This window comes from Sebastes fasciatus, chromosome 6 (genome assembly GCF_043250625.1).
Source record: "Sebastes fasciatus isolate fSebFas1 chromosome 6, fSebFas1.pri, whole genome shotgun sequence".
Classification (NCBI taxonomy): domain Eukaryota; kingdom Metazoa; phylum Chordata; class Actinopteri; order Perciformes; family Sebastidae; genus Sebastes; species Sebastes fasciatus.
Window position 1 is genome coordinate 26,278,974 of NC_133800.1, and position 26,656 is coordinate 26,305,629.

The window sequence follows — 26,656 nt, forward strand, 5'->3', positions numbered from 1 at the left end:
GCTGTGTACAAATCTGACACTGTGGACGGTAACTGGATTGTTGACGCCACTAATGCCGAAAACCTGTTGAGGAAGCATTAAAAAGACGCAGTGTCGGGTGTGTTTACTGGGTTTAATAAATTACCTTTTTAGCTTAGTAGAAAATGTTAAAAATGTATTTGTTTCATCATTTTGGTGGCACTTTCTATTCAGAGTAAAGGAAGCTCAGCAGTATCAGTGCAAAGCTCCACCCTGTTCAACAACTCTTATCTTTGTGTGACATTTTGGTGCTGGAAGGATCAACAACCTTCAATAAGACACTGTACTTTGGGAAAAAAAACCCTCTTCTGTTTCTGTTTAAATGGATAAAGGTCCCTTTGGGTGAATCGAAAACGAGTAAATAGACTTTTTAGTCATATTTATTTTTCAGGTCCCATAGTTGGCCAAATTTCCAAGAAATTAACGTAATATGTAACTGTAAACTCTTCAAACAGTTCCTGGAAAGGACAAACTTTTAATTTGGTAATAATTATAGGATAAAGGAGACTTCAGTGAGCCGCCGAGTGCAAAATCGTGGTAACACCGTTCGCCTCGCTCAGAGGCCATCCTTACCACAATAACACTACTTTAGGAGCAACGGAAGTCAGACGGCGGTTGGAGGTACCACGGTTTAGCACTCTACGACTCACGTTACCGCAGTTTCACAAGCGTGTCAGAGAACTACAGTGGCCTTCAAGTAACGTAAAAACATGAAAGGCTCTCTCTAGAGTCAGTGTTTGGTTTGTCCGTTCTGGGCTACTGTAGAAACAAGGCGGACTCCGTGAAGAGGACCCGCTCCCTATGTAGATATGAAGGGTTCATTCTAAGCTAATGAAAACACAACACAAGTTCTTAGTTTTTAGGTGATTATTCATTAATGAAAATATAGTAATAAAAACTACTTCTTTGATTCAGAGCATTTCCTCATTTCCTGTTAGTATAAAAATGGTAAAATACATTGATTTCTTGTATACTAGCTGCAAAACACAGTATACTGTAGGAATGTTAGTATTAGAGCTGAAACGATTAGTTGAGTAATTACTTAGACAATCAACTGAAAATTAACCAGCAAAAAATTTTGATAATCAAAAAGTGATTTTTAAAGCAAAAATACCAAAAAGTCACTGGTTCTCACTTAAAAAATGTGAATATTTGCTGGTTTTCTTAGTTTTCTATGGTAATCTTTGGGTTTTGGGTGTCAATAATAATAATAATAATAATAAAGAGATTAGTGCAGCTTTAATTCCAAACATAAAGTACCTGCTGGTGTAAAATAGAGATGCTTTTAGTGAGAGCATAGCAGGTCAGCTGAACAGAGTAACATTACAGTAACAGTATCATTAACATTTTAGCAGCTCTTTCAAGGAAATTCCAACAACAATAATTCAAAGGAAAGTGTTCATGAATATTTAATGTTGCTGGGTTTTATCATCCCACGTTATCCATTTTATATATATTTATTTTATAATATTTTAATTTATTTTATTTTATCCTTTGGTATTTTTGTTTTTATGATCCCTCTGTTGCTTGTTTCTATTGTTTATGTTGCTGTTTCTGGTTTTTATCTGCTGTTATTTAATGTTTTTTTTTTTTTCTGGAATGTACTTTCTAACTGTATGAAAAGTGCTATATAAATAAAGTTTATTAATATTATTATTATTATAATTATTACAACAAACAAATAACTGTCTCACTATAGTTAATACCACATTACATAGTTCTTTCCAGGACACTTCTTAGGAAATTATGGGACCTGCAAAATAATGTGTTACTAAAAATGAATCACCAATGAAGAGATTTCTGTTGTTGGATGAATGAAGAAATAACGCTTCCAAGAAGTTAATCTGTACGAACCCACAAATGCATCAACTAAACATGAATGACGTTGTTTCCCCACAGAGCGTCCCATCGACTCCACACTGACTCTAATAAGATGTTTCATCTCCTGCAGCGACTCCCAAACACTAAACAGAAAACAGATCGATTTCAGCTTTCTGTTTGTTTCTGCCGGTAAAATGTAGTCGTAACGTGAGCCGAGCTTTTGTTTCCTTTTTCCCGTCTGAAATGTAAGCTTTTTCAATTTTAAGACTATAGACTTAATTGAAATTAATTGTCCTATTAGTGTCAACAAGGCACAGTTCTTCAAATGTTTGGAAAGAACTACTGTTTTTATATAAGAACAAGACTATTTGTGCTCTTTAGGGAGGTAGAAAGCCACAAAGGCACTATGAAAAATGCTGTTAATTTATTAAACACTAAGCTGAACGGCCCCAAATGTCAAACAGAAGCAAGGAGGGAGATAATATTATATGCAACTGTGATGGATGGAGTGAGTAAAGATGGCATGTCCTCAGTTTTCACTTGGATATGAAAAAAGGTCCAAACACGAGGCTGCCACCTTTTTAATCATCCCTTCACGTAGAGTTGATTTTAAAAATGTAGCTTTTCTGTGTTTTAGCTGTAAGATGAGTGAGACTTGAGTGTGCAGTAGAGTAGGAGGGATATTAAATAAGCAGCACAACAAGATTAAGAACAGAATAAAAGCACAGGATTCCTCTTTGGAGCTCAGGACAATCAGCTCTTTCACAACATTCATAGTGGAAGGAAAGGTCAGCTGTACAGGTGTGGAGAGCACAAACACAACATCTGGTTCATACGCCGACTTAATGGAGTGATTAAGGAGCGAGCAGCTGAACGATTGCACTTCATGTTCATTCACACACACGTCCTGTTTCAGGGGAAATCAGACTATCTGACGTTTTGGCGAGGACAGAAAGCCGATCCCGGTCAGTTCAGCGGGAGATGACGGAGCTGATGGAGTTGTACGATGTGCCACCGTTGCAGGCGGGGGGGTAGCCGTTGGCGGCCCCGACCACCGCTTCCATGTTGACCCTGAAAACAGGCGAAGCTTTGAGCAGGAAGTCGGCGGCGTCTCGGCGGCCGAGCTCCCTCAGTTTGGCCATCAGCACGCCCACCGTGCTGTCCGCTCGCCCGCTCCACTCCCGCAGCAGCGCCGCCGTCGGGCTGGGCGGCAGCACGGCCTGCTGGGAGTCCGGGTCCGAGTCCAGCTCAGGGGTGCCATTTGGAGTCCCGTTGCTGTGTTTGGCCACCAAGTCTGTGAGGCCGAGGTTCATGGCGAGCAGGCACCAGTCTTTCCCCAGAGCGTCAGGAGGGTCCAGCATGCGGCAGAGCTTCCTGCGAGCCAACAGGGGGACGTCTGATATGTGGATGTCCGTTCCCAGAGTCCCCTGCTGGTAAACTTCAGCGCAGCCGAAAGACAGGATGCTGCTGAAGCTCTCTCGGTAGCCGCCCATGGTGTTGGTGAGCGAGTTCTCCCGCTGGACTTGGGCCCGGAAGAAATCTTTGGGTTGGTAGATCATGATGGGGGCGTGGTGCTCCCGCAGCTGCTGAGGACTCAGGTAGTATTTGGCTGTGAGCAGTCCGGGCAGCGTGGAGGCCAGCAGGTTCTCCGTTATGCTACAGGCCGTGTCCAACAGGGTGTAGCACTTGGCCCGCTCTGATTCGTGCCCGCGTACCTGAATCTCAATACCCTGGCCGTGGTTGACCAGCAGGATCATGGCCTCTACTGCTCCCTGGCTCACCTTGGCTCCGTTGGTCCACAGGTGGATATCGCCATCGAAATCCTCCCCGCCGTCCTCCTCGGGCTTCTGCTGGTGGCTCCAGCGACACAGGTTCACCTGCAGTTTGTGAAACAGGCCACAGGGGAACGGGGTCAGGTGCTCCGCGGGGACGAGTCGTACCCCGCCGTAGAGCATCGACTCCTCCTCCTCCTCTTCCGTCCAGGAGCGGTGGAGGCCGTTTGTTTTGATGAGGGCGGGAACATCCACCATGGCGGGGTTGGTGGCGTCGCGGGCGCAGACGTCCATGGCGTCCAGGATCTGCAGCAGCTCGTCCACGTCGCTCTCCGGAGCCAGAGCCTGCACCTCCTCCAGCCTGTAGCGCCCCCTGTAGTGGTGGATGGCCTTGGGCGTCTCCACAGAGAGCAGCTTGGCGAGGACGTTGCTGCAGAGCCAACGAGGCTCCAGCAGGACGACATCCTGCACCGTCTCACTCTGCATGATGTTGATCTGTGGGAAGGAGGGAGGAAATGATGGAGGACAGATAGTAAGAGAGGAAGAGGAAAGGAAACGAGGAGTGAGTTGACAGTAAAATACAAGTCAGAGAAGGTGTGGAGAAAAAGAGTGAAAGGAAGTAATCAGAGGGAAAACCAAGAAAAGGTGAATAGAAAGTTAAATGTGGTGAAACATTTTGACAAAGGAAATAGGATCCCCAAAAAAGGATCCAAAGTTGCTGCAATGATAGTGAGATAGGACACCCAGTGTGCTTACTTTGACACAAAAACAGCAAATACATAAGAAAAACACTTTTCAGATACTACTTAAATAAACAGAAACAACATGTTCCTCCTGCAGAGTAATTGTTTACAGATGAAAACAAAGGTTTGGGTTTTACTTATTCATGAACAAATAGTGCACCCTGGTGGTCGTCTGGTGAACTGACGATCAGCTGCTGGATGAGTAAGAACCTTTGATTCAATCTCACAACTACCATCAAACGTAGCATCATAAATCACTGTCAATCTAATAAAATATTTAATCGCCATTAATCGCATGATTGTCCATAGTTAAGTGCAAATTAATCACACATTTTTTATCTGTTCAAAATGTATATGACATTTGTCAGGTATTTAATACTCTTATCAACACGGGAGTGGGCAAATATGCGTCCTTTATGCAAATGTATTTATATATCCATATTGGAAATCAAACAGCTGTCAATGTGTCACTGTGCTGTCTTGACTATGACTTGCCCCAAACTGCATGTGATTATCATAAAGTGGGCATATCTGTAAAGGGGAGACTTGTGGGTACCCATAGAACCCATTTTCATTCACAAATCTTGAGGTCAGAGGTCAAAGGACCCCTTTGAAAATGGCCATGACAGTTTTTCCTCGCCAAAATTTAGCGCAAGTTTGGAGCGTTATTTAACCTCCTTCACGATAAGCTAGTATGACATGGTTGGAACCAATGGATTCATTAGGTTTTTTAGTTTCACATGATACCAAAATATCAAAGTATCGATACTGAATATTTGAAATGGTTTCATTACTCATTTTCCACAGTATCGATACACGAGTACCAGCTGCTCCCTGTTCTCTCCGACAGCAAGTTGACACACACACACCGCTATTTATCTTTTAATAAAAATCTAAGATTGTATGCCCTCAATGTTGTATCAACTTCTCCCCGTAGTATTGAAAATGGTATTGAATATCGATATTTTTCAAGGTGTCAAGGTATCGTGACAGCACTTGTTCTCACCCTCCCATAATTATAATTATTAGTAGTTTACTATAGTAATAATTATTTTCCTGCAGCTACATCCAGTCTGGTTTGAAGCCGATAAAACAAACACGCACCTCCCCCATGCTGTGCAGCTGCAGGGCCAGCGTGCGGAGGTGATCCTGGCTGACCAGAGGGTTGATGTGCTCCTGGACGTCGCTCACAAACTGCTGCCACGACGTCAGCTGGTTGGGTCCGCTCAGCTTCCTCCAGGTCGGCAGGGTGGTCAGCAAGCGCTCCGACAGCAGCGTCATGGGACTACACCTCTGCAGCGATGGAGACGGAGAGGGAGGTAAACATGTGGATTCACTGCATGTTATCATTTCTTAAGATATTAATTAAACTGACAAATGAAGAAGGAAAATATTCCAGATTCAGTCGCTTGAATTCAGTATCTTCCCATAAAGATTCTCAGCTGTAGAAATCATGAAACAAATGCTTTTATATGTTTATATCAGATAGAAGAAAGCAGACAGAAGGGTGGGAAAGTTCTCGGCTCCTTCAGATGTACAATGATTTCATAAAAACAACATTATTATTAAGGAAATTGTGTTACTTTCAACCACGTACAATTTTGTATTTTTTTGTATTGTGTGCACATGCTGTTTGATGAAGATTAAGCAAAAGTAAGTGGTTTAAAATACAAACACGTGTGTGTGTGTTTGCTCACAGAGATGATGCTGGCGCGAAGTTCCTGCAGGTGACTCCTCAGCAGCTTCACTTCTTTTGAGTTTGAGCCTCCGGCGTCCATCACAAAGAACTTGTCACTGATCTGCAGGTCGACCCCAAACCTGAAAACAAAAAAAAACACAATTTTAAGAAACTTGAATCTCTTTACAGGAGTATTGAGATAACATTGTAATAACATTAATCACAGTGGTATTCAATTGATCTAATTTCAGTACATATCATGTTGAAACAATTGCTGAGGCTCATGGGTACTGTAGTATTTACAGCTTTTTGACATAGCAAAAAAACACTTAACTTTACCTGCTTTAAGTCAGTTTATTGCAGAACCATTTGCCTCTGCATCTAGTTAATAAAATAAAATAAACAACACAATCCCCTCCATGTCCCTCTCGTGTGCTCTGGTTTCAGTCCCAACCTGTTCCTGACTTCCTTGAGCAGAGCCTTCTCCTTGTCGTAGATGAACTCTCCAGAAAAAGCTCTGGGGACGTCAGCGAGGTCGGCGTGCGTCGCCACCAGGACGACCTCGAGAGGCTGCTGGACCCGACCTCCGAAGGCTGGAGGAAGACAGGAAACACACACACAGACACACACACAGACGCACTGTTAATGTCCATTTTGACATTAAAGAAAAAGGTATTTTGAAAAGACAATTTTTCTGTACAGCGATCTATTATCAAGATTCAAGACAATAATGAATGTCCTGCTTAAATGTTTTTTTTTTTTTACCTCAGTTGCAGTAAAATCACTTTTTTTTTCTGTACGTAAATCTGGTGATAACCTTAACTAATTGAGTGTATCTTAGGATGAATAGGATATGTTAAAACATTTGATTGTCCATTGTAAAAGTATGACTTGTCCTCACAGATGTTTTCCTGCGGCAGGTTGAGGGCTTTCAGCAGGTTCAGCCAGTAGGTGATGTGGCCCAGCTGGGTCTCGTACGGCTCCTCCAGGCTGAACAGGACCAGGTGGATCGCTGTGGTGTCATTGGCTGCAAAGTAGTCGTAGGAGCAGTAATAGACCGGGTTCCCCGAAAACTCCCACACGCTGAACTCCCCGACGCCTACAGAGAAGGAAATATAAGACATGTTAATATCGTTGGTTTATTCAAAGTATTTCCTGTATAATGTTCCAGTTTTGATTATTTGGAAGCGTCTGTGGTTCTCACCGTGGATGTTACCGTGCTGGATGTCGATGGCCTTCGTGGCCTGGTCGTCAGCCGTGGACAGAGCGTTGGTGACGGGGGAGAAGACCTCCAGGACTCCTTTAGTCAGGCTGGGCTCAAACATCATGCTGCGACTCCGCACGCTCACATTCTCACAGCCCGGGTACAGGTTGGAAATGCTCGCCGACACTAAACACACAGAAGGAGGAGGGGATGGAAACTGTTCATCAATGTCTGCAGCAGGGGCAGATTTAAAAGAACAATATATTTAGATTATATTGGCTTTTATTAAAAAAATGTTTTGCATCAGAAGCAGCATTTCAACCTTGATTCAATGCATCTTTTATTTTGGGTTAAATGGGTTCTATGGGTACCCACGAGTCTCCCCTTTACAGACATGCCCACTTTATGATAATCACATGCAGTTTGGGGCAAGTCATAGTCAAGTCAGCACACTGACACACTGACAGCTGTTGTTGCCTGTTGGGCTGCAGTTTGCCATGTTATGATTTCAGCATATCTTTTATGCTAAATGCAGTACCTGTGAGGGTTTCTGGACAATATTTGTCATTGTTTTGTGTTGTTAATTGATTCACAATAATAAATATATACATACATTTGCATAAAGCAGCCTATTTGCCCACTTCCATGTTGATAAGAGTATTAAATACTTGAAAAATCTATACATTTTGAACGGATAAAAAATCATGTCGTGATTACATATTTTAGATTGATTGATAGATTGACAGCCCTAGTTGAAATATTTGAGATTATTACAATCTGTACAAAGAACAAACTGTCCTCATGACACCTACTCTCAACTAGAATAAACAGATCTGCATCCACAGTCTTATTTTTCACCCAGTAACTTCACACTTGCAAACACATGGTGGTGCTATTTTATAGCAAATAAATCCACAATGCAGACATAACATTTGGATTTCCTGCACACTCTGTAGGACCACACCTACAGTTTGTTTACTGTGGTCGAAAAATGCTGCAGTTTTTTATATGTTTCGGTCCATACCGCCTCATTTTGACATAACCATACAAAGATAATGGTCTAGGAAAAGCTTTCCGTGCATGAGGAATTACTGCAAACGGATTTCAACATCAGATTGTTGTTTCTTGCAGCCAGATCGCAGTCCTAAACAATCAGCTAAACAAATGCTAAACAAAAGCGAAAAGAGAAAACACGCTTGATTTGTTTCAGACCTGCTTGGTGTGAATGCATCCTGTGACAAAACATCTATAAAAGCGTGTTGAGGGGGCAGTATGTGTGATGAAGTTTAGGATCTTGAACATGTGATATTAAGCTGTTTGTTGTTTTAACAGCAATCACACCGGCAACAATGCTGCACTGTCACGTCAAAAAACAAACATAACGTTCTCCAAAGCCCCCCAAAAAGAAGCTTTTCTTGTTCTCTGATCACTGCAACTTTTGGTTTTTCTTCAAGAAAAGTCTCTTGTGTGATTCATGTAAAAACCATAGACTGTATATAAGAAGTGGACGTAGTCGCCGTGACGTCACTCATTGGTTTGTGGACTGCTGTTTTGAAGCCTAAAGTTTGGCGTTTTGCCCGTCGCCATCATGGTTATTTGCAACCAGAAGTGACACGAGAGGGTGGAACTAAGTACAACCGAACGCTGAATAAAACATTTTTAGGCAACAAAAAAGGTTACATTTAACTTTCATGAACTGAAAACTCACTGTGAAAGGGTTAAAGTCGCACAACGAAAACACGGACAACTCCAAGACCGGACAACGCTGTGGTAGCGACCTGTTAATCACAAGGTAGCCCTGCCCTAAAGCATACCCTGCTTTATGGTCTATTTGACTCTAAATGGGACCATCATTTACTAAATGAACATCATGTTGTATTGAAGAAGACTTGAAACTAGCGATTGAGACCATAAACTCATGTTTACAATGTTTACTGAGGTAATAAATCAAGTGAGAAGTAGGGTCATTTTCTCATAGACTTCTATACAATCAGACTTCCTTTTGCAACCAGAGAAGTCGCCCCCTGCTGGCTATTAGCAAGAATGCAAGTTTAAGGCACTTAGGCATTGACTTCACTTTTCAGACCCCAGAGTTGCCCAGTGGTAAAAACGGTGTAAAATGATAGCTGCAAAGCATCAAATGTCAACTGAAGTCAAAGCCTCTCACATGTTGTTTTGAGAAATCTTTCTACATAAGCAACAAACAGGGTGAGAAAAATGTTACGGTGCATGAAAAATGGACTTGATGTCATATTGGTTTTCTGGTTTTAGGTCAGGCAGTGTTTTTTTAATAATAAAAGCTGCTGAAGGTTTGGACTTCAGGGATGTAAACATGCTCATACAGTATGTCTGTGTCAACACCTTCTCTCTTTATGACAGGACTGAGCGTCTCACAAGAAAGGGTGATTTATAAGGAGCTGTATTCACACAACCTCTCTTCTTTACTGAATACTAAAGTGAATGAATAAAAGAAGATCAGTCCTACTCAATTAACTGAAGCATGAACAACCCGAAATCAATGCAGAGTGCAGAACACTTTCAAATGTCATATTGAGTTTTGTGGCTAACAGCATCATAAAGCTACAAATATTGACACTAGACGAAGGTAAATATGCATTTAACGTGCCACACTTTGACTTTCGACAGGCTTACAAAAGAACAAAATTGATGCTTGACCTTAAAAAAGAAATCTAAAAACTAGACGAACGGACATTGTGACGGCCACTTGTTCCCTCTCAGCTCTGCTTCTTTGTGTTTCTCTGTGGACTCATGTCACGTATCGCTGCAGGTATAACACAGAGTCAATAAAGGCCGTGACTGAATTCAGCCGGAATTGAAAGAAAACGAAGAAAAAGAAGCTCTTTCAACCCCTCAGCAGCTCTGACAGAGGCTGCAGATTTCCAGATAGTATAGAGGATGGGATCGGTAACACTATACACCATTATCTGAGCGAGCATCACGTCTGTCTGGGAGGTAATGGCTCTGAGCGCTGCAAAATAGAGCGGTTAAAGCAAACACAATGGCATGTACGTGTGTGTGTGTGTGTGTGTGAGGGCAGATAGAGTGCAAATACAGAGAGATTGAAACAAAATGTGTGTTTTGTACACTACACTGAATCAGGGAGTTTTACCACACACCTGCAGGCCTGAGACCAGGAGCAGTAATGACTGTTTCTACTTTCAGATTCCAGTTAGGGATGTGGTAATATCAAAATATCTGCTGCATGTAATGATGGATGTCTGAAAAGGGGAACAAGCATTAAATGAATACTGCTGTTAGGCACCGACTAGAATGGCAAATTAGTTATTCTGGCCTGTTTTGGCAGAATAAATCATTCTGGTCCTCGGCAGGTGAAAGCTTAATCTTGTGAAGGATTATCTCAGCTTCAGCGGAGCCGTCTGTCACCTACCGGCAGGTTTGGAGTTGACGGGGGAGTTGGGGTGGCGGGTCGTGTTGGTCATGCGTGTCCTCTTCCTCCTGAAGAAGCTGCGCAGGATGCCACATTTCAGAGACTCCAGCAGGGTGCTCTTCCCGGCTCCGGAGTGTCCGAACAGCTTCAGCTTGATCCTGGGCTGGACGGTCTGAGTTGGCCGCAGCTGCTGGATGTAGCTCAGTTTGTGGTTGTCCTGGCGACCCCAAAAGAAAACACCACAGAGGAAGAAAAGGATTCATTAAAAACCTCTGACAGGTCAGGTCACATTGAGATACACGTTTATCTACTGTATGACACGGACTCCCAAATGTTTTCATTTCAAAGAGCCCCAAAAATGAGACGACAGACTTCCATTTATCAGATTTCGTTCCACATACTTCTTTTAGAGAAAAGTTCAAACACAACAGTCACAGTAGCGCTTGCAGAACACCTCGTATTTCATGTTCGAACAACTAACAACAGTCTGTAAACAGCTGTGAAGTTTGAGATTGGTAAAGTGCACTGGAGGCGAAATACTTTCTGAGTTTTTATCTAAAAATTTAAATCTCCACCAGTGATGTAGAAAAGAGAAGAACAGAGTAGAAGAGAACGGAGACCGTTTGATGCTGCTGCAGTGTTTATTGACGCATGTGAATGCTGCAAATATTTGAACAGTGCATGGTTATTATAGGATTTGCGGTTTTGGGGTCGAGCTGCGGAACTAATTGGTCATTTGTGATTAGTACGGTATTGCATATCTCGGTGCCGAGTGGGTCCGAGATGAGATCCGTCCAGAACTCTGATACAGACTATTACTACAAATGCAATTTGGAGACAGTCAGTCTGTCTAATGAAGGCAAACGTGCCCCAAAAACTAAAAAGAATCTTTTTTCTGTTAAAAAGTGATACCTAAGTAGTGAAACACCTCAGTGTAAAGGGAGTACACATGCTCCTTTCTAGATGTCGACTATATACACACAGCAGGGACACTATTTAAATGGATCTGCACCTGTCTGTTATTTGTTATGGTTGTCACATATCTGAATATCTGACAGTAATGTATGTTAAGTGTAAACCATCATCATGATGAATTACCTGTATTTTTTTACATTAAAATTCATTATTATTTGGATCCACCCATTAATCTAACAAAGTTTATGTGTGTAAAAACATAAAGCACGCTGTACACTCAGATACATAAAACAATGAAAGACATTTTCTGTGATTCTGCCAATCCAACCGATAACATTTGTTAACATGAAAGACACTTTTTAAACCATCCGATAGATGAGTCACACATCAGAAGAGGCTTCAAACACTGAGAGTGGTTGTGTGGGATATGAAAAGCTCTCCCTACTCCCACCCGGGTCATGTTAACACATTCAATAAATAAACTTTCCATGTGCTATTCACATCTGAGCAGAATACAACTTAACTACGTTTTCTCTTTTAAAGTTAGAGGAACAGGACTGTGTGTTTTTTTTCTCCTCTCTGGGTTCTCGGGAAGTCAAAAACTGGCATCAACGTGGCAAAGTGTCTTAAATTAGCCCAGCATATGCAGAGGATGACTGTTTTCACAGTTGCTGCTGTCATGTTTTCACGCTCTGCTCCGAATCTCAGCAGGTTTTCTGGAAAAATGGATTAGAGTAACATTTAGCTTTAGGTGTTCTGGTGGATGTGACGCGAGTCGGACTGGGAACACTGGAGTTAACTCCCTGTACTGTTCACCTCTGGAGCAAATAGTTTAGAGTTTAGACAAGCTGAATGTCATGTGACTAGAGGGTTGGAGTCCTGTCGGGTTGAAGTGCCGTTGAGCAAGACGCTGAAGCCAAACCAGTTCATTCAATATGCTTCAAGTCAGTCAAAAGGCTAAAATGTAACGAAAAAGTATTAGTTTTGAAGCTTATTTCTATAATGTTACCTAAGCTGTAACACTTTATAATAACCATCATTTATAAATGGTAAATTGATTAATTAATAATTAAACTAAATCAATTATCCTTAGTTAATAGTTTTTTTAGTGCTGCAACTGATGATTATAATACCGTGTTAAATGGTTAATAAATACTTTGTAAAGCATCTATAAACATTATTTAGATAGATAGTTAATACTTTGTCAATGATTAATAATTGGTTTCTGGTCCATCTATCTATGTAATGTTTATAGATGTTTTACAAACAATTTCTTAAAGGTTTACAAATCATTTGGAAATCAATAACGAATACTAACTTAACAAATAAAATGTTATAATGTGTGCAACAATAAACTGTTGATGAATAGTTTACTAATGTAATCAGAATGTAATTGTTATCGTCTCTTATCAGCTATGATTGAATATAGAATTTATAAACTAATTATTTCATATTAAACAAACTAATGATAAAATAACAGAAATTATAGCATTCTAATAATTAGTTAACATTATTAATTATCATTTCATTGTTGACAGTAAATTAACTATTGACTAAGTTTAATTAACTATCAATTTACCATTTATAAATGATGGTTATTATACAGTGTTACCTTTTTTAAAGCTAAAAACCTGTTAGATTCTGTATCATTTATCTGTTCTACCTGTACGTGTTGAGTAAAGTTCTGCCACTAAATGTCTAAAAATGGCAGGATGCTAAAATCTAACACCTTCCTGTTGCAGACGTCTCTCTCCACACCTCTGACTGAAATAAACCAAGTGTGAGGAGTGCTTGTGAAACCCGGTTTCACGTCTTTTCTTTCCCCTTTGTTACATTTAAATAACATAAAACACGTATCGATCGGCTTAGGTGTGTCGTATTTTACCTTTTTAAGCTTTCCCAACAAAGAGACGATGAGTTCATGTTGATCAGTATGAGCCAAATCCTCTGCTGTCTTTCCATCCTGAGAGAATAAAAAGAGAAAAGGGGATGCATGTATGCATGAGAAGAAATCATGAACAAACAGATCAAAATCTCGTAGTCATTTTAGAACAAGGAAACACACTGCTACACAAGAGTCAGCAGCACTTAAATACAGTATGTTAGCAACATAACTGTCAATAACAACAGAAACATCTTATTGTATTACACTGAATGTTGCTTGTTCATTATCCAAACACAGGCCAAACACCATTTTGACAGTATAACGGTTAAAGCAGGGTGTTGTGTGTGTGAACTGTGCATCATGTGAGATTCACAGAGGAGATACTGATCACTTATTTTTCAAAGAGAGACAACCAGTAAAAGGTCAGGCTGACTTTTCGGTTCTGTCTTTTCCATTTTTAGCCACTTCAGTGAGGTGTTCATTGCTGTAGAGGAGGAGCATTGTTTCCTGTGCTACATGGATATTTTGTACAGGATTTAATTAAAACACTAATCTACTAGAAACACTGAACTGACCTTTACTACTCGTCCATGCTTCTATTTCCAGTCTGCTCACAGGATTACCTAAAAAGCATCTCAATCGTCTGCAACTACTCCAGAACGCAGCTGCTAGAGTTTTAACTAGAAAAAGTAAATACGACCATATAACACCTGTGCTGAGGACGTTAGTCTGGGGAAAATGTTGATATTCCCAAAAGCCTCATCCTTTTCCTCTGTCATTATACCTTTGCATTTACTTCATTATGTTACCCGCTTGCTAAATTGTTAGCCTCTGTGGCTTCTAGACGCCGACCGTAACGTTAATATTGCCGTTGCTTAGCAGCGGTGTTCTCACGACTTAACCACTTGAACGCCAAGCATATCGTGTACACGACTTCCCGTGTTGTAAACAAGTTCACTAATTTCATTGCCTGAAGCAGAGATGAGGAGCTACTGCCTAACTTTTTTTAATTTCCAAACTTGTAGTCTTTAGCCTCAACCAAAGCTGACTCAAGTGACATCACTTGAGGCAAATTTATCAGACTTCACACAGGAGCAACAAAAGGCTTTATACACTTTTTTTCTCATATGTAGCAGTACTCCCCAACACCTGTAAACAGACAAAGAAAGGTAAAATCGGTTCCCCTTTAAGCACTGAACTCTACAGATGATTGTAGTAGTTAAACAACAGCTGCACACACTCTCTCTTTTATTCCCTCCGTCCAGCTCTACAACTGCCCTAATTTGTTACTCTCTTTTTTCCCATTTTCCCTTCAACACTCTGACACATAAACACCACAGTCCCGACAAGTTTCACGTCTCTTTCAGTAACGCAGCCATCTGTCACTGTCCGGCTCTGGCTGCTGCTGCTCCTCCTCAGGGACAAACTGCATCGACAGCCTGAAACGCCCACAGAGTGCTTCCTCCTTCTGCAGACCATTACAGGCAGAGGACCTTCAACTGGGTTTGTTACGAAAAGACACTGATTATTTTATCTAGTTTTAATCTGGAGCCCTTAGCAATGCTTTTTTTCTACTTTTATTCTCTTCTTAGTTTTAGTATTTCTCTGATAAAGTCACGTAATATTATAAGAACACTGACTTTTAAGATGTTTGGATCAGCTAAATCTAAAACAAAAAGTTGACCACTTAGTGTGATTTACATGTGAGTAAATTATCTTACAGATGGCAGGGTGTTACGACTACTACTATCGCTGCTTAGCAACTGGCAGAGGATGTGAATGGCTGGTGTTATGTTGACCACAAAATGAATATTAGATCATCTATAGTATCGCCGCTTTAGATTAAACATCTATCGTCTAAAAGTGTTTTGTGTTGATAACATGCCAGGCAGAGCAACAGGGGGAGAAGAAGAGGGAAGAATGATGATATACGACAGAGGCTGAAAATTAAATTCAAGCTCACAATGCTAGCTGACTCTACTGAGCCACAAATGTATTCTTAAAACAAATGATAGAAATTGAGCCTTAAGGTTACTGCGTCCTCCCTCAGCTGCTCCACAACAAACCGCTGACCAACAGGCCACTGGCCGATGAATTATACATCTCAATATGTGCTTTTAGATTAAACATGCATAGCACATCAGCTGTCATACAATGTTAACAGCTAGAGAATGCAGAGAGAGAAAAGGAAACCTCAGTGTGAGACATCTGGCTGTGGAGCCTTCCAATAACTACCACGTCACACATCTCAGCTCTGCTCAACGTCTTTCCAAAGATACTGAATATTCTTGGCTGAATTGCACAAAAATATGAATAAAACGATGAACAAAACAATCTAAAATGTTTGTATCTGATGTAATATAGTGTAGCTATAAAAACTGACACCTTGGATTTGAATATTTCAAATATATGGCCTCTAATGTGCTGTGAGGAAAAAATGGTTTTGCCAAAACTTTGAAGCTACTTAAAGGTAAATTTAACGTGCGCATCAGGGGTCAAGAGGTTAAATCAATTTCAATAATAAAAAAAGATGTTTAAGCTTTAAACCCACGGAGGCAGAGATTGTAGAAAAGAAAGGCGGTGCAGCTCAGTATCAGGAGGGCAGCGCTAATAATGAGTTCCTGCAGATTAAATCCAGTTTAAAAGCTGCCATCAGCTTTTCCACTTTTATTAAGTGTGTCTAAGAAGTGAGCGGCGACGTGCTCGCCAGCTCAAGCAGGAAATTAACTCACCAACAATATTTGATAAATAGAGACAGAGATGTTTTCTGTTTGTATACTATATGTCATGTATGTTGTTTATCCATTTCATTCAACCATGGAAACATCCTTCATATTGAAAAATCTATCATAGGGCAAATCCTCTCTACATGCTAATGCATTCAGCTCTACTGAGAGCAGCAGAGTTCATATATAAACCAGCTTATACAGTATAATTTATCAAAATGCCAAGAAGCTGCACTGGATTTTTACTGAAATTGTTTTCACAATAACCTGCAATGCCTGAGATAAATCCCCCCCCATCATGCATTATGACACATGTTTAGCTGCTGTTACTGTGAAGTGAAGGGAAACGGTGAATTGAAGAAAGCTGTGCGGTGACTTACATTGGTGACGGCGTCGATATTGGCTCCAGCCAGGCAGAGGTGACGGACAACCTCAAGGCTCCCGTTGTTAGCAGCCAGGTGGAGGGGAGTTCTGCCATACTGGATAAAGAGAGAAACATTTGGCATGTAAAAAAAACTGCAAAACCTGAAACTGATACACTCAGCAGAATATTTTGTTAAGTTTTATGTCAAGTGTGAAATAACAGGATAAAGATCCAGCAGGATGAGGATCCACGGCTGGATTAGGAATGTCTGGCCCACCTTATATAATCCAAAACCGACACGAAAGCCAAATATTTAGTCATCTGCCCGTGTCTGTAAAGGTCTGTGCGAAGGATCCTCAAGGACGTGGCCATGTGGAAATGGGCAGTATAATGTGGGCTTATATTCGGCTCTGAACATGGACACACAGTTCCTTCTTGTATTACACTGGTTGTCTGCAGACACAGATGTTTGTCAGCTTGTACAAATGCGTATCTTTGTGAATACGGGTAGATGATGAAATGTATGTCACACAGACCCTCACAGACGTGGAAAGTATAACCTGTGATTTAAGGTAAAGTCACAATACATTTTCATTCGCTGAATCTGCCCCGCACTTGGCTCGGAAAAAGGATGTGATGTTAAGGCTCTGATGTGGGTGGTAAATCAATATTGAGAGCCATCACAAACTGTAAACAGTGTATGAGAGCAACGCTACAGTTTATAGTCTGGTAGTGTGATCATGTAGTAAACATGGTGATAAATCACTCTAGAAAAATAACTTCCATCCATTTCTGTGTGTCAATTGGCTGAGAGTGAACATCCGCTCAGTCAAAGTTGAACAAAGGCTGCAACTCAACAGTCGTGCTTCAGCTGGTTGACTGGCTACAAGGAGTCTACTTGCTGGCCCTGCCTCTGTTTGACTGGTAGAAAGGTGCTCCAGTGGGGTTAAGAAAAATAAGACTGGTAATCAAAGCAGGAGCACTGTGTTGTGTTCACAGTGCTCTCTGAAGTGGGAGTAATAATCACTAACCATCATTATTTTTCACCACAATATATAGTGAACCCCCAAATACCGACTCCTATAAAAGTTTTCTACGCCAGAAGATAAAAGAAAAGCTTTGGAAAATACTAATACCCACTTCAAAATAAGCTTGTTTTGAAAGCAGCGTTTCAATCGATTGCCTTTTGTCACAACTTGAAAACAACAAGAAGGCATTCATCCTGCTTTATTCTGCTGTAAACAGAACAGGAGACATTTTCAATTCCACCCTTCTCATTTTTCTCCCCTGTGTCTGCAGCTGACAGTGAAGACAAATCCAGGCAGAGACTCAGCAACGTGTGATATGCTGCTTTAGATAAGCTTTAAAAAAAAAAAAAAACAACAGGCAGAAGCTGAAAATAATGAATAAATCAAAACATCTCCGGCAGTGCCGTCTACTGCCGATGCACATCACTTCCCTGAACTATTCTGAGGAAAAGAATGTTTCCGTATGCAGAAAAAGCTGAGGGGGCTACCAGCATCTGAAAAGAGCAATCCCATTGCAGAATACATTAAAGTGGATGGTGTCAAAATAGAAATTGAAAAGGCAGAAACATGTGTGGGAAGTCGTTCCTGGCAGAGAGGCAAAGCAAGATGGGATCTTCAGTCAAATATAAACCAGGTATTTGAGAGCGCCCTTAAAGGACAAGTTCATCCAAATAAGAGAAAAAAAGCTGCTTAGTTAGCAAACATCACAATAAAAAACATTTTCAATCCAAAAAAAGCTCAAATAAGTTCTGTATTTTAACTACTACCACAATTAATAGACCTAAATATTTTTTTACAAGCAATATACTGAATGCCAGATTTATGAGCCCAGTCAAGATTAGACTGCACAACAGAGGAAAACCCCTCAGGCTGCAAATATTTACACTTACAGAAATCCCTTTAATCCCTTTAATATGTTTGCTCTCTATGATTATTTATCCCTCTGTTTGGCTCTAGTTTAGCCTGGATGCAACAGCTATGGTCAAAAGTATGTGGACACTGAGGCCATACATCTCATGGACATTAATCTGCAGCTATAACAGCCTCCACCCTTTTGGAAAGGCTTCCACCAGATGTTGACATCGGTGAAGTCCGACACTGATGTTGGGTGATGAGGTCTGGCTCGCAGTCGGCGTTCCAGTTCATCCCAGAAGTGTTGAATGGGGTTGAGATCAGGGTTCTGTACAAGCAAGTCAAGCTCTTCCAGACCAAACTGGGAAAACCATTTCTTCATGTGCCTTGCTATGTGCACGACGTCGGTAGAAACAGGAATGGCCACACTGTCTAAAAGATCGTTGTATGCTACAGCCTTAACATTTCCCTTGAACTAATGGACAGTGGTGTCCACATACTTTTGACCATGTTGTGTAGTTTGGTCTGGCTGCTTATAAGACCTTTAGAAAATCTAAAAAAGTCAACTCATCAAGGTGGTGAAACGCATCACGTAGTGCTACTAATAAAAATAGTTTTACTCTTGGTTCTTAATGCTACTCACAGCTTTTGGTAAAATATTTGCTAGTTTGCTAAACACGAAATACAAGGATCAGTACACCCATTTTAGAAAATGGAATATTATTTTGGACCCAGAAGCACCCAACGATCCCCCAAGAGGATCTAGAAAATCCTAAAGTAATAAGGCTGGTGGTTTAATCCCTGATTCCACATGTCAAAGTGTCCTTGAGCAAGACTCTAAACCTCAAATTATTCCCCAAAAGTCAGTAGCTTTTGATAAAAATGAATGTGATGTCATGTAATTGCTTTTAGAAGAAAGCCATATTGGTGTGGTGGGCAGTGGTTTGTCCTCACCTTGTTGGGGAGGTCGAGGTTGGCTTTGGCGCTGCAGATCGCCGTGACGACGGGCAGGTTTCCGTCTTTACAGGCGATGTGCAGCGGCGTGTTGCCATGGCGATCCTGCTGGTCCAGGTGGCAGTGGTGTCTGAGGAGGCAGCGGACCACTTCAACCTGACACCTCCGTACAGCCAGGTGGAGCGCCGTGTGGCCGTCCTGGAGAGAACACGACGTAAAGCCTCCGGTGTCACATTACTGAATGTTGGTGTTCATGTTGGTGTGTGTGTGTGTGTGTGTGTGTGTGTGTGTGTGTGTGTGTGTGTGTGTGTGTGTGTGTGTGTGTGTGTGTGTGTGTGTGTGTGTGTATGTGTGTGTGTGTGTATATATATTATTGTGTGTTTAGATTTGGTCAACTCATCTCTCTTTCAATTAACAATAAAACAGTGTTATTGTCTTTGCATTGTTATTTAAACACTGCATGTTGTACTGAAAAGCATCAGACATGAAAATTCATCATGAATCCGTTTAAAGAGTGGAACTGAGCTGAAGTGTTCCTGTCTGATCACCTTGTCAGTCGCCTCTAGATCGGCCCTATGCTCCACCAGGCACTCCACGATGTCCGAGAAGCCCCGAGCAGATGCAGTCAGCAGCGGACTCTCCCCCTCACGGTTCTTGGCGTCCACGTGGCAGCCTGCCTGGCAGAGCGCTCTGGCTACTGGCGAGTATCCGTGCCACGCAGCGCAATGCAGCGGGGTCTCCTGCTCCTGGAGACGGAAACATAGAATGCAAAAGAATAAAAAACAATGGTCCTTTGGTTGAAGAAAGGTCAACACTAGGTTATTCTGCTACATGTGTATGTGAATGTATGCATGTGCTTACCCTGTCAGCCAGGTCTGGATTGGCCCGGATGCTGCACAGGTAGCTCACCACATCTACGTTGCCGTAACGAGCCGCCACGTGAAGAGCAGTCTCACCGGACTGGAGGACACAACAGAGAATTAACATCAACAAATCATCAGCAGTTCAAATGTACAGTAAGAAGCTTCAATCAACCACAACTTGAAATAAAACAACAGGATGTTTTCATGATGATTACTTTCATGCAGTGTACAAAATAAGCATCCTTGATTTACACTTGAGGTCTCTGGGAAAGTTTTAAGTGTCACTTGCAATTGTCACTAAAAATGTCTTTTAAAAGCTTACTACTGTATGTCCAGACCAGCAGTATTCATTATTCAAACTGCAAAACATTTAGTCAACATTATTCATATTGTTGCGGTGTTTCATAGAGTCAATGTTCTTTTAATGGGTTTTTAGTTAGAAGCCTGAAATAAGGTCTGTGGTTTAAGCTAATGAGATTTTTATAGTTTGTTCTAATACGCCAGTAAATATCCCACTTGTGAATTTTGAAGCTTTTATGTGTCATAAAAAAGACGGTTCCCTAACAAGTGGCTAAATGAGACTACTAAACGCCATCACCCCGAACACTACTCCGCCTTTAGTTCAGCTTTTCTAATTCAACACTTCAAAACGTGAATCAAAACACGTGAATGGAAACACGGCTAGTGTAAGACTTCAGCATTCACTGGACACTATTGGGGGACCCCCCTGATTGCCACCATGTATTTTGCACTCTGCTTCCATGTGGAAAAATATGTTAAAGCAGTGCTATCCAAGGATATGATGATGATCTTCCTGGTAGTCATGCCATTTCCGCTGAGTCATCCACTTTTCCAAAACGTCCACTCAAACAAGGCATTTAGATTTTACTGTCCTGTGCGCGCATACATCGGACTCGTTAGAAATCGATCCATCAGCTTTAACTTTATGGCTGCCAGTCAGAGAGGAAGCTCGTTAGCAGAGAAGCTGCTTATGTGAAACGACACCCAAGACGCCGTGTTCGCTTAAAATAGCATCTAATGGATCTATGTTGGGGAAAAAACTAACTTTACAGGCCTATTTAATTAGGGGGATTACATAAAAGCACAGGAGATAGAAAAGATTCACCTTGTTAAAAACGTGTTACAAAGGTCTTTCCCTTTCTCATACGACAATTACTTTGTTACACACACAGACACCTCAGCTTGTGATTTCGGGGTTATAGCGTAATAAAGTAAGATGACACTTTAATAACCCTCTGTATCAGACAGAACAGGACACCACCTGAAATGATTGAAGAGATCGGGAAAAAAATGCTTTTGGGATTTCGTCTGCCCAAGCGAGTGATCGAGGCTACGCCAGCATCAAAAGCAAACACACACACACAGACAACCCATCTTTCTCAGCAAGCCCCGTTTCTATAGCAACAGCAAATAAGCTGATAAAATGCCAGAGTAACTGGTTTTCTCCCCAGCTGCTTACTGTGGTGAGTGAGCGTGTGAATTGTGTGTGTGTGTGTATCTGGGCATTTCGGGGAATCAAAGTAATGCTTCTCAAGAGGTTTGATGGGTAGGAGTGTGTGAGTAATTGCTGGTAGATAACAGAGTGTGGTGAGTAGTACAGTAGTAAGTATGTGTGTGTGTGTGTATGTGAGTGATGCACCTTATCTTGGACATCCAGAGGGCATTTCTTTTCATGGAGGAATTTCAGGGTCTCGACGTGGCCGTGTCTCGCTGCGTAGTAGATAGCGTTGGCTCCGCTCTGAAGGTTCAAGGGAGAAGAGAAATTCCAGGATTTATCCCTGACCTTTACTAGAAAATGAAGCTCTACGGGAATGTGTCTGCATCCCGATGATATGAACACATCATTCTCAAATACTGCACAGCGTGTTTTCAGACAAAGAGCTTGGAACTATTTTGAGGATGTGCTTGCATCCTGCCTTCCCAGTGAAAGTACTCTTAACAATTTAGAGCTGCACAAGCCAACTTGTTGTTGTTGAATGTCAGCTAATGTTAACCGTTTAAAGAGGACCCATTATGCTTTTCCACTTTCCTTTAGTATGTTATATAGTCGTTTGAGCATGTAATAAGGTCTGCAAAGTTGCAAAGCCCAAAGTCCACGCCAAAAGGAGTTACTCTCCCCCACAGAAACACTGCTCCTGAACGGCCTGAAACGCCTTGATTGAAGTCCCGCCTTTTCTTCTGTAACATGGTGATGTCACCAAGCAACACATTTGCATAATACCTGCCTAACGGTTAGTTTGGCACACCCTCAAATAAAGATAGTTAGAGTGGACCTGGAGCTGAGTCCAAAGAGTTTGGTTCAGTTGACCAATCACAACAGTGGGTCAGCTGACCAATCAGAGCAGACTGGAGCTCAAACAGAGCGTTTCAGACAGAGCCGGTATCAGAAAAATAAAGCGTTTTTCGAACATTAAAGCACGTAAACATGTTCTAGTAGAAACCCAAAATACAAGTATGCACCTGAAAGTAAGCATAATAGGTCCCCTTAAAACTGAACCTGCTAAAAATCTGGTGATAATGGGTGCTTTTCATTATGCTAACGTGTCTCCTCACGTCTCCTCATCGCGTCTTTAACTCCTCCCAGCGAGGATATGAGAGAGACGGAGGAACCGAAGCTTCCAAATAAGAAATCATTGGTTCCATAGCGTCAGTCTTAAGCTGCAAACTGTATGCCACATGTGGAGGCGCGGCATTTATACAGCATATGTCACGCTACTTGATAAAAGACTCACGCGTAGGATACACCTGTGTTTCCTTGCTCTAAGCTCCTCCAGAAGCCTTCTCTCTCCTCGAGGTGCATTTAAGGGATTAGAAGATCCTCCATGATGGTGGAGGGGGAACGATTCACAGGTCCCAAAGAAGAGAGGATGCGATGAAGCATAACTTAGCATAATAAAAAGCACCCAATGTGTTTGTTATCCTGACAACTCTGTGATGATACCAAACAATTTCAGATGTACAAGAGGCAACAAGTGTTAAAATATGCAGTGAAGGAATTGATAAAACTTGAAATCGAATGAAGACTATGGTCACTCTATTGAAGTTTAGACTCTCCATTTATAAAGTGCTCATGTTGCTACCTTCCAAAACAAAACCACAAAAGAAGAAAAATCCTCTCCCCAGGGCTTGGCGATGTGATGAAATCAATTTAACACCATCAGGTTGGTATCCAGTTATATATTACAATGTGGAAAACGTGTGCAAAAATCCCACACAAAAGTCATGTGCTATTTTTAAACCAGTTCCAGTCTCTCCCATGTGAATATTTGCTGATTCTCTTTGTCTTCTATGACAGTAAACTGAATATCTTCTGGTTTTGAAGACATTTGAAGACGTCACACTTTGGGCTCCGGGAACATGTGATGGATGTGTTTGACTAAGTTTTGACATTTTGACAATTAATTGTTTATTTGAGAGTATAATCGTTAGTCGCAGCCCTACTTCCAGTGTGTACAAAACAACTTTTAACTCATTTTGTTATTTCGCAATTACAAATCACGTCGAAAAATAAACAAAATTGGGCACTATACTGTACATGTATGCTCATATAAAGAAAGTCGAATGACCATAATATTGATTTATTGCCCAGCTCCCATTTCTAACACATGTTCTGTGACAGTGTTCAAGTAAGTAAGTTTAAGTTATGAAATAGTTTTTCATATTAGTTTTCTATTCAAGCTACAGATTAATTGAAGGAAGGATCAAGTATCTATCTACAGGGCTTTTTCAAACATGTGGGTTTAGCATATGCTAGTCTTTACAGTACGTTGAGCAGCAATGAGTTCATGTATTTATAGTGTAGATAGCCCCGGTCATAATCCAAATGACAGTCTGTCACATTCTTCTGCTCTGACGCCTTTAATGCATGTAAATTAAACTCCACAGCTGGCAGTCAGAGTCACACTAACCGGAGTGTTTACCTTATCATGGGCTTTGATCTCTGCTCCTTTCCTCATCAGCACCTCGATGATCTGAATGTTGCCACAGCCGGCTGCAATCAGGAGGGGAGGAGTCCCATGCTGCAATATACACACATATTGTTATTTTTAGTTTTCTCTGACCATGATGTGCTTGTGTATCTTTAATGTGGAGCTGAATATCTCAATGTGACAGAAGACTAGGGGGAAATAGGCAGATTTTCTCACACAGGTTCTTAAAAAGTTCAGGAAATGAGACGAACGTATCTCAGGATTTAGACAGTATTGAGCTCTATATGTCTTAGAGTGTCTGTATGGTGATGGAAACATAGCCGAGGTAAAAGAAAAGAAGGAAAAAGGATGCAAGAAACTTTTTCTGAACCAGTTCCTGAACTTAAACATAGAACAAAGTTAAGCTCTCTGTCACTACCTGTACTGTTATCCTCCTCCTCCTCCTCCTTCTCTCCATATTGCCATTTTCTCATTCTCCCTCTGCTCGTTTCCTTTACACTTCACTGACTTTAATAACATCATGTCCCCCATCACCCATCAGCTGTCAACAAACGGCGTCTCTTTCCCATCGAAACAGCGAGCAGAATGAAGAGGAGGGAGTTGTTAAGTCTGGATATGCACCTAGGTTGTGTAAAAACAAAGAAACCGTTCTCTGCACTCCATTCTCTCAGTAAATTTATGCAGCTATGTGCTTCTTCTACTTCTGTAATCATCTTTTCTTTCTGTAAATACATATAAATATAAATATAATAAGAGGGAACTGCCACACTTTGAACTAGGGCCGGGTGATACGGCCTTAATCTTCCATTTCATATACCGACAACAATATATATCACACTTTTCTGGTAATTCAATAAATAAATAGTCTATATGAAATAACTACATGGTAAAGCCTATTTTTGTGTGAATAATTAAATACTTGACAAACGAAAAGTACTGAGTGTTTTCTCATTTAATTAAGAACTTTAGTGCAAAATGAACATAACAGTTTCAAGGGAAATTATAGAGAAAAGAAAATGTCCAGCTATACACTCACTGTTTACATGCATGCACACAAATACAGAGTAATCAGATGAAGAGTTAGTATGTGCTTGTTATTATCAATTTAGAGGATGTAATTGTGTATCACGATATCTCGATATATGATTTCATCATGATATGATTTCATTGACAAAAATCTGCGTACTGCCGCTTTAAGCAGCGACTTACACAAGCAACACAAAACTCACTTCTTGATCTTGTGATCAGGAACTTCCATTCACTCCCTAAAAGAGGCCGTCATAATACCCCTCCCTCCTCCGGGGTAGAACATGTGGACACGAATGGCTAAAAGACCCTTGACCAATCAGCTGCTTTAGTGATGACACTGAACTGAACTGAACTGAACTGAACTGAACTGAACTGAGGTCTGTGTTTGTGGGAAAGTGGACTCCACTGCCTACTTTTATAGACATGGCATTCCTTCACATCAAGAGGACATAAATCCTGTAAAACTTTGAGCATTTGATTTTCTCAGTTGCAATGAAACAAAAAACATCTCACAACTAATAAATAAAATAAAACAAGGTTAATACTAATTATGTACACTATGTGTGTGTGTGTTGGTCACCTTGTTGGGCTGGTTGACGTCATAACTGTTCAAAGAGCCGAGCAGATGCTGCAGACCGGGCACGTTGTCGTCGTTTATGGCATGGATGATGGCCTTCATCACAAAAGAGTCTTCCTCATCCTAGACGGGTGGGAAAGATAGTTACTCTTCTACTGTTCGCAGGATGATGATCTAATCCTGTGAACATTAATCCTGTGAATTCTTTCCATCACATGCTCCCCCTTAAGTCTCTCTTTCATCTTCTTCTCATGCATGAACACACACAGAAACAAACAGACTTTTCTTTTTGCAGTTCAGGTTCAAATATATCAAGACTTTTCTTTTTTTTTGGCTGTGACTTGTGACCCAATAACCTTCAGCCAGAGTCGGCCGGATGGCACAGAAATCAGCTGTGACGCTCTGCTGCACAAAGAGATGAGGAGGAGAAAGGCAGGGAGGTGAGGAGGAGGAGGGAGGAAGGGAGGAAAGGAGGCGAGGCTGATGTGGCGTTTGTTCTGCCAAGCGTGAAACTCCAGCTACATTCCTCAACATAACCTCCCTGCTGGGGGAGCCATGACTAAACCACCTCAGTGGAGCTGCAAACACAACACAAATATGTACGGGCAGCAAACCACCTGCTGGGGATTCGCTGTCAACACTGTCGTTTGGGATTTTTACCTTCTGAAAATTGTAATTCATGACACAGGATGGAGAGGTTTTACCAATCTACCTTAATTTCTCTTTGATGAGTAATATTTCCAGAGTAGGCCTAAAACTTAAAAACCTCTCCATCAAAAGAAGAAAAACAGTCGTCACATTAAAAGGATGAAGGAAGGAGGTTGGTATCCGGAAAATAAAGATGTGGTCTTATGACTAAAAGTTCAGC

The 26,656-nt window shown here is 41.3% G+C and overlaps 1 protein-coding gene across 4 annotated transcripts in view; it reads right to left on the bottom strand.

Annotated features, from left to right (window-relative positions):
• Positions 1-1,485: 1,485 nt before the first annotated feature.
• Positions 1,486-26,656, bottom strand: part of dapk1 (death-associated protein kinase 1) — an 82,858-nt gene continuing 57,687 nt past the window's right edge. For all 4 annotated transcript variants that reach the window (XM_074638823.1, XM_074638824.1, XM_074638825.1 and 1 more), the window contains 15 exons: positions 25,792-25,911; positions 24,174-24,272; positions 21,893-21,991; positions 20,231-20,329; positions 19,918-20,115; positions 19,370-19,567; positions 16,552-16,650; positions 13,446-13,523; positions 10,646-10,862; positions 7,237-7,422; positions 6,934-7,131; positions 6,487-6,625; positions 6,052-6,172; positions 5,459-5,647; positions 1,486-4,106 (listed from right to left, as the gene is read on the bottom strand). In XM_074638823.1, the coding sequence (XP_074494924.1) occupies positions 2,811-4,106; positions 5,459-5,647; positions 6,052-6,172; positions 6,487-6,625; positions 6,934-7,131; positions 7,237-7,422; positions 10,646-10,862; positions 13,446-13,523; positions 16,552-16,650; positions 19,370-19,567; positions 19,918-20,115; positions 20,231-20,329; positions 21,893-21,991; positions 24,174-24,272; positions 25,792-25,911 (3,336 nt within the window). In that variant the 3' untranslated portion in view covers positions 1,486-2,810. The remainder of the gene's footprint in view (positions 4,107-5,458; positions 5,648-6,051; positions 6,173-6,486; positions 6,626-6,933; positions 7,132-7,236; positions 7,423-10,645; positions 10,863-13,445; positions 13,524-16,551; positions 16,651-19,369; positions 19,568-19,917; positions 20,116-20,230; positions 20,330-21,892; positions 21,992-24,173; positions 24,273-25,791; positions 25,912-26,656) is intronic.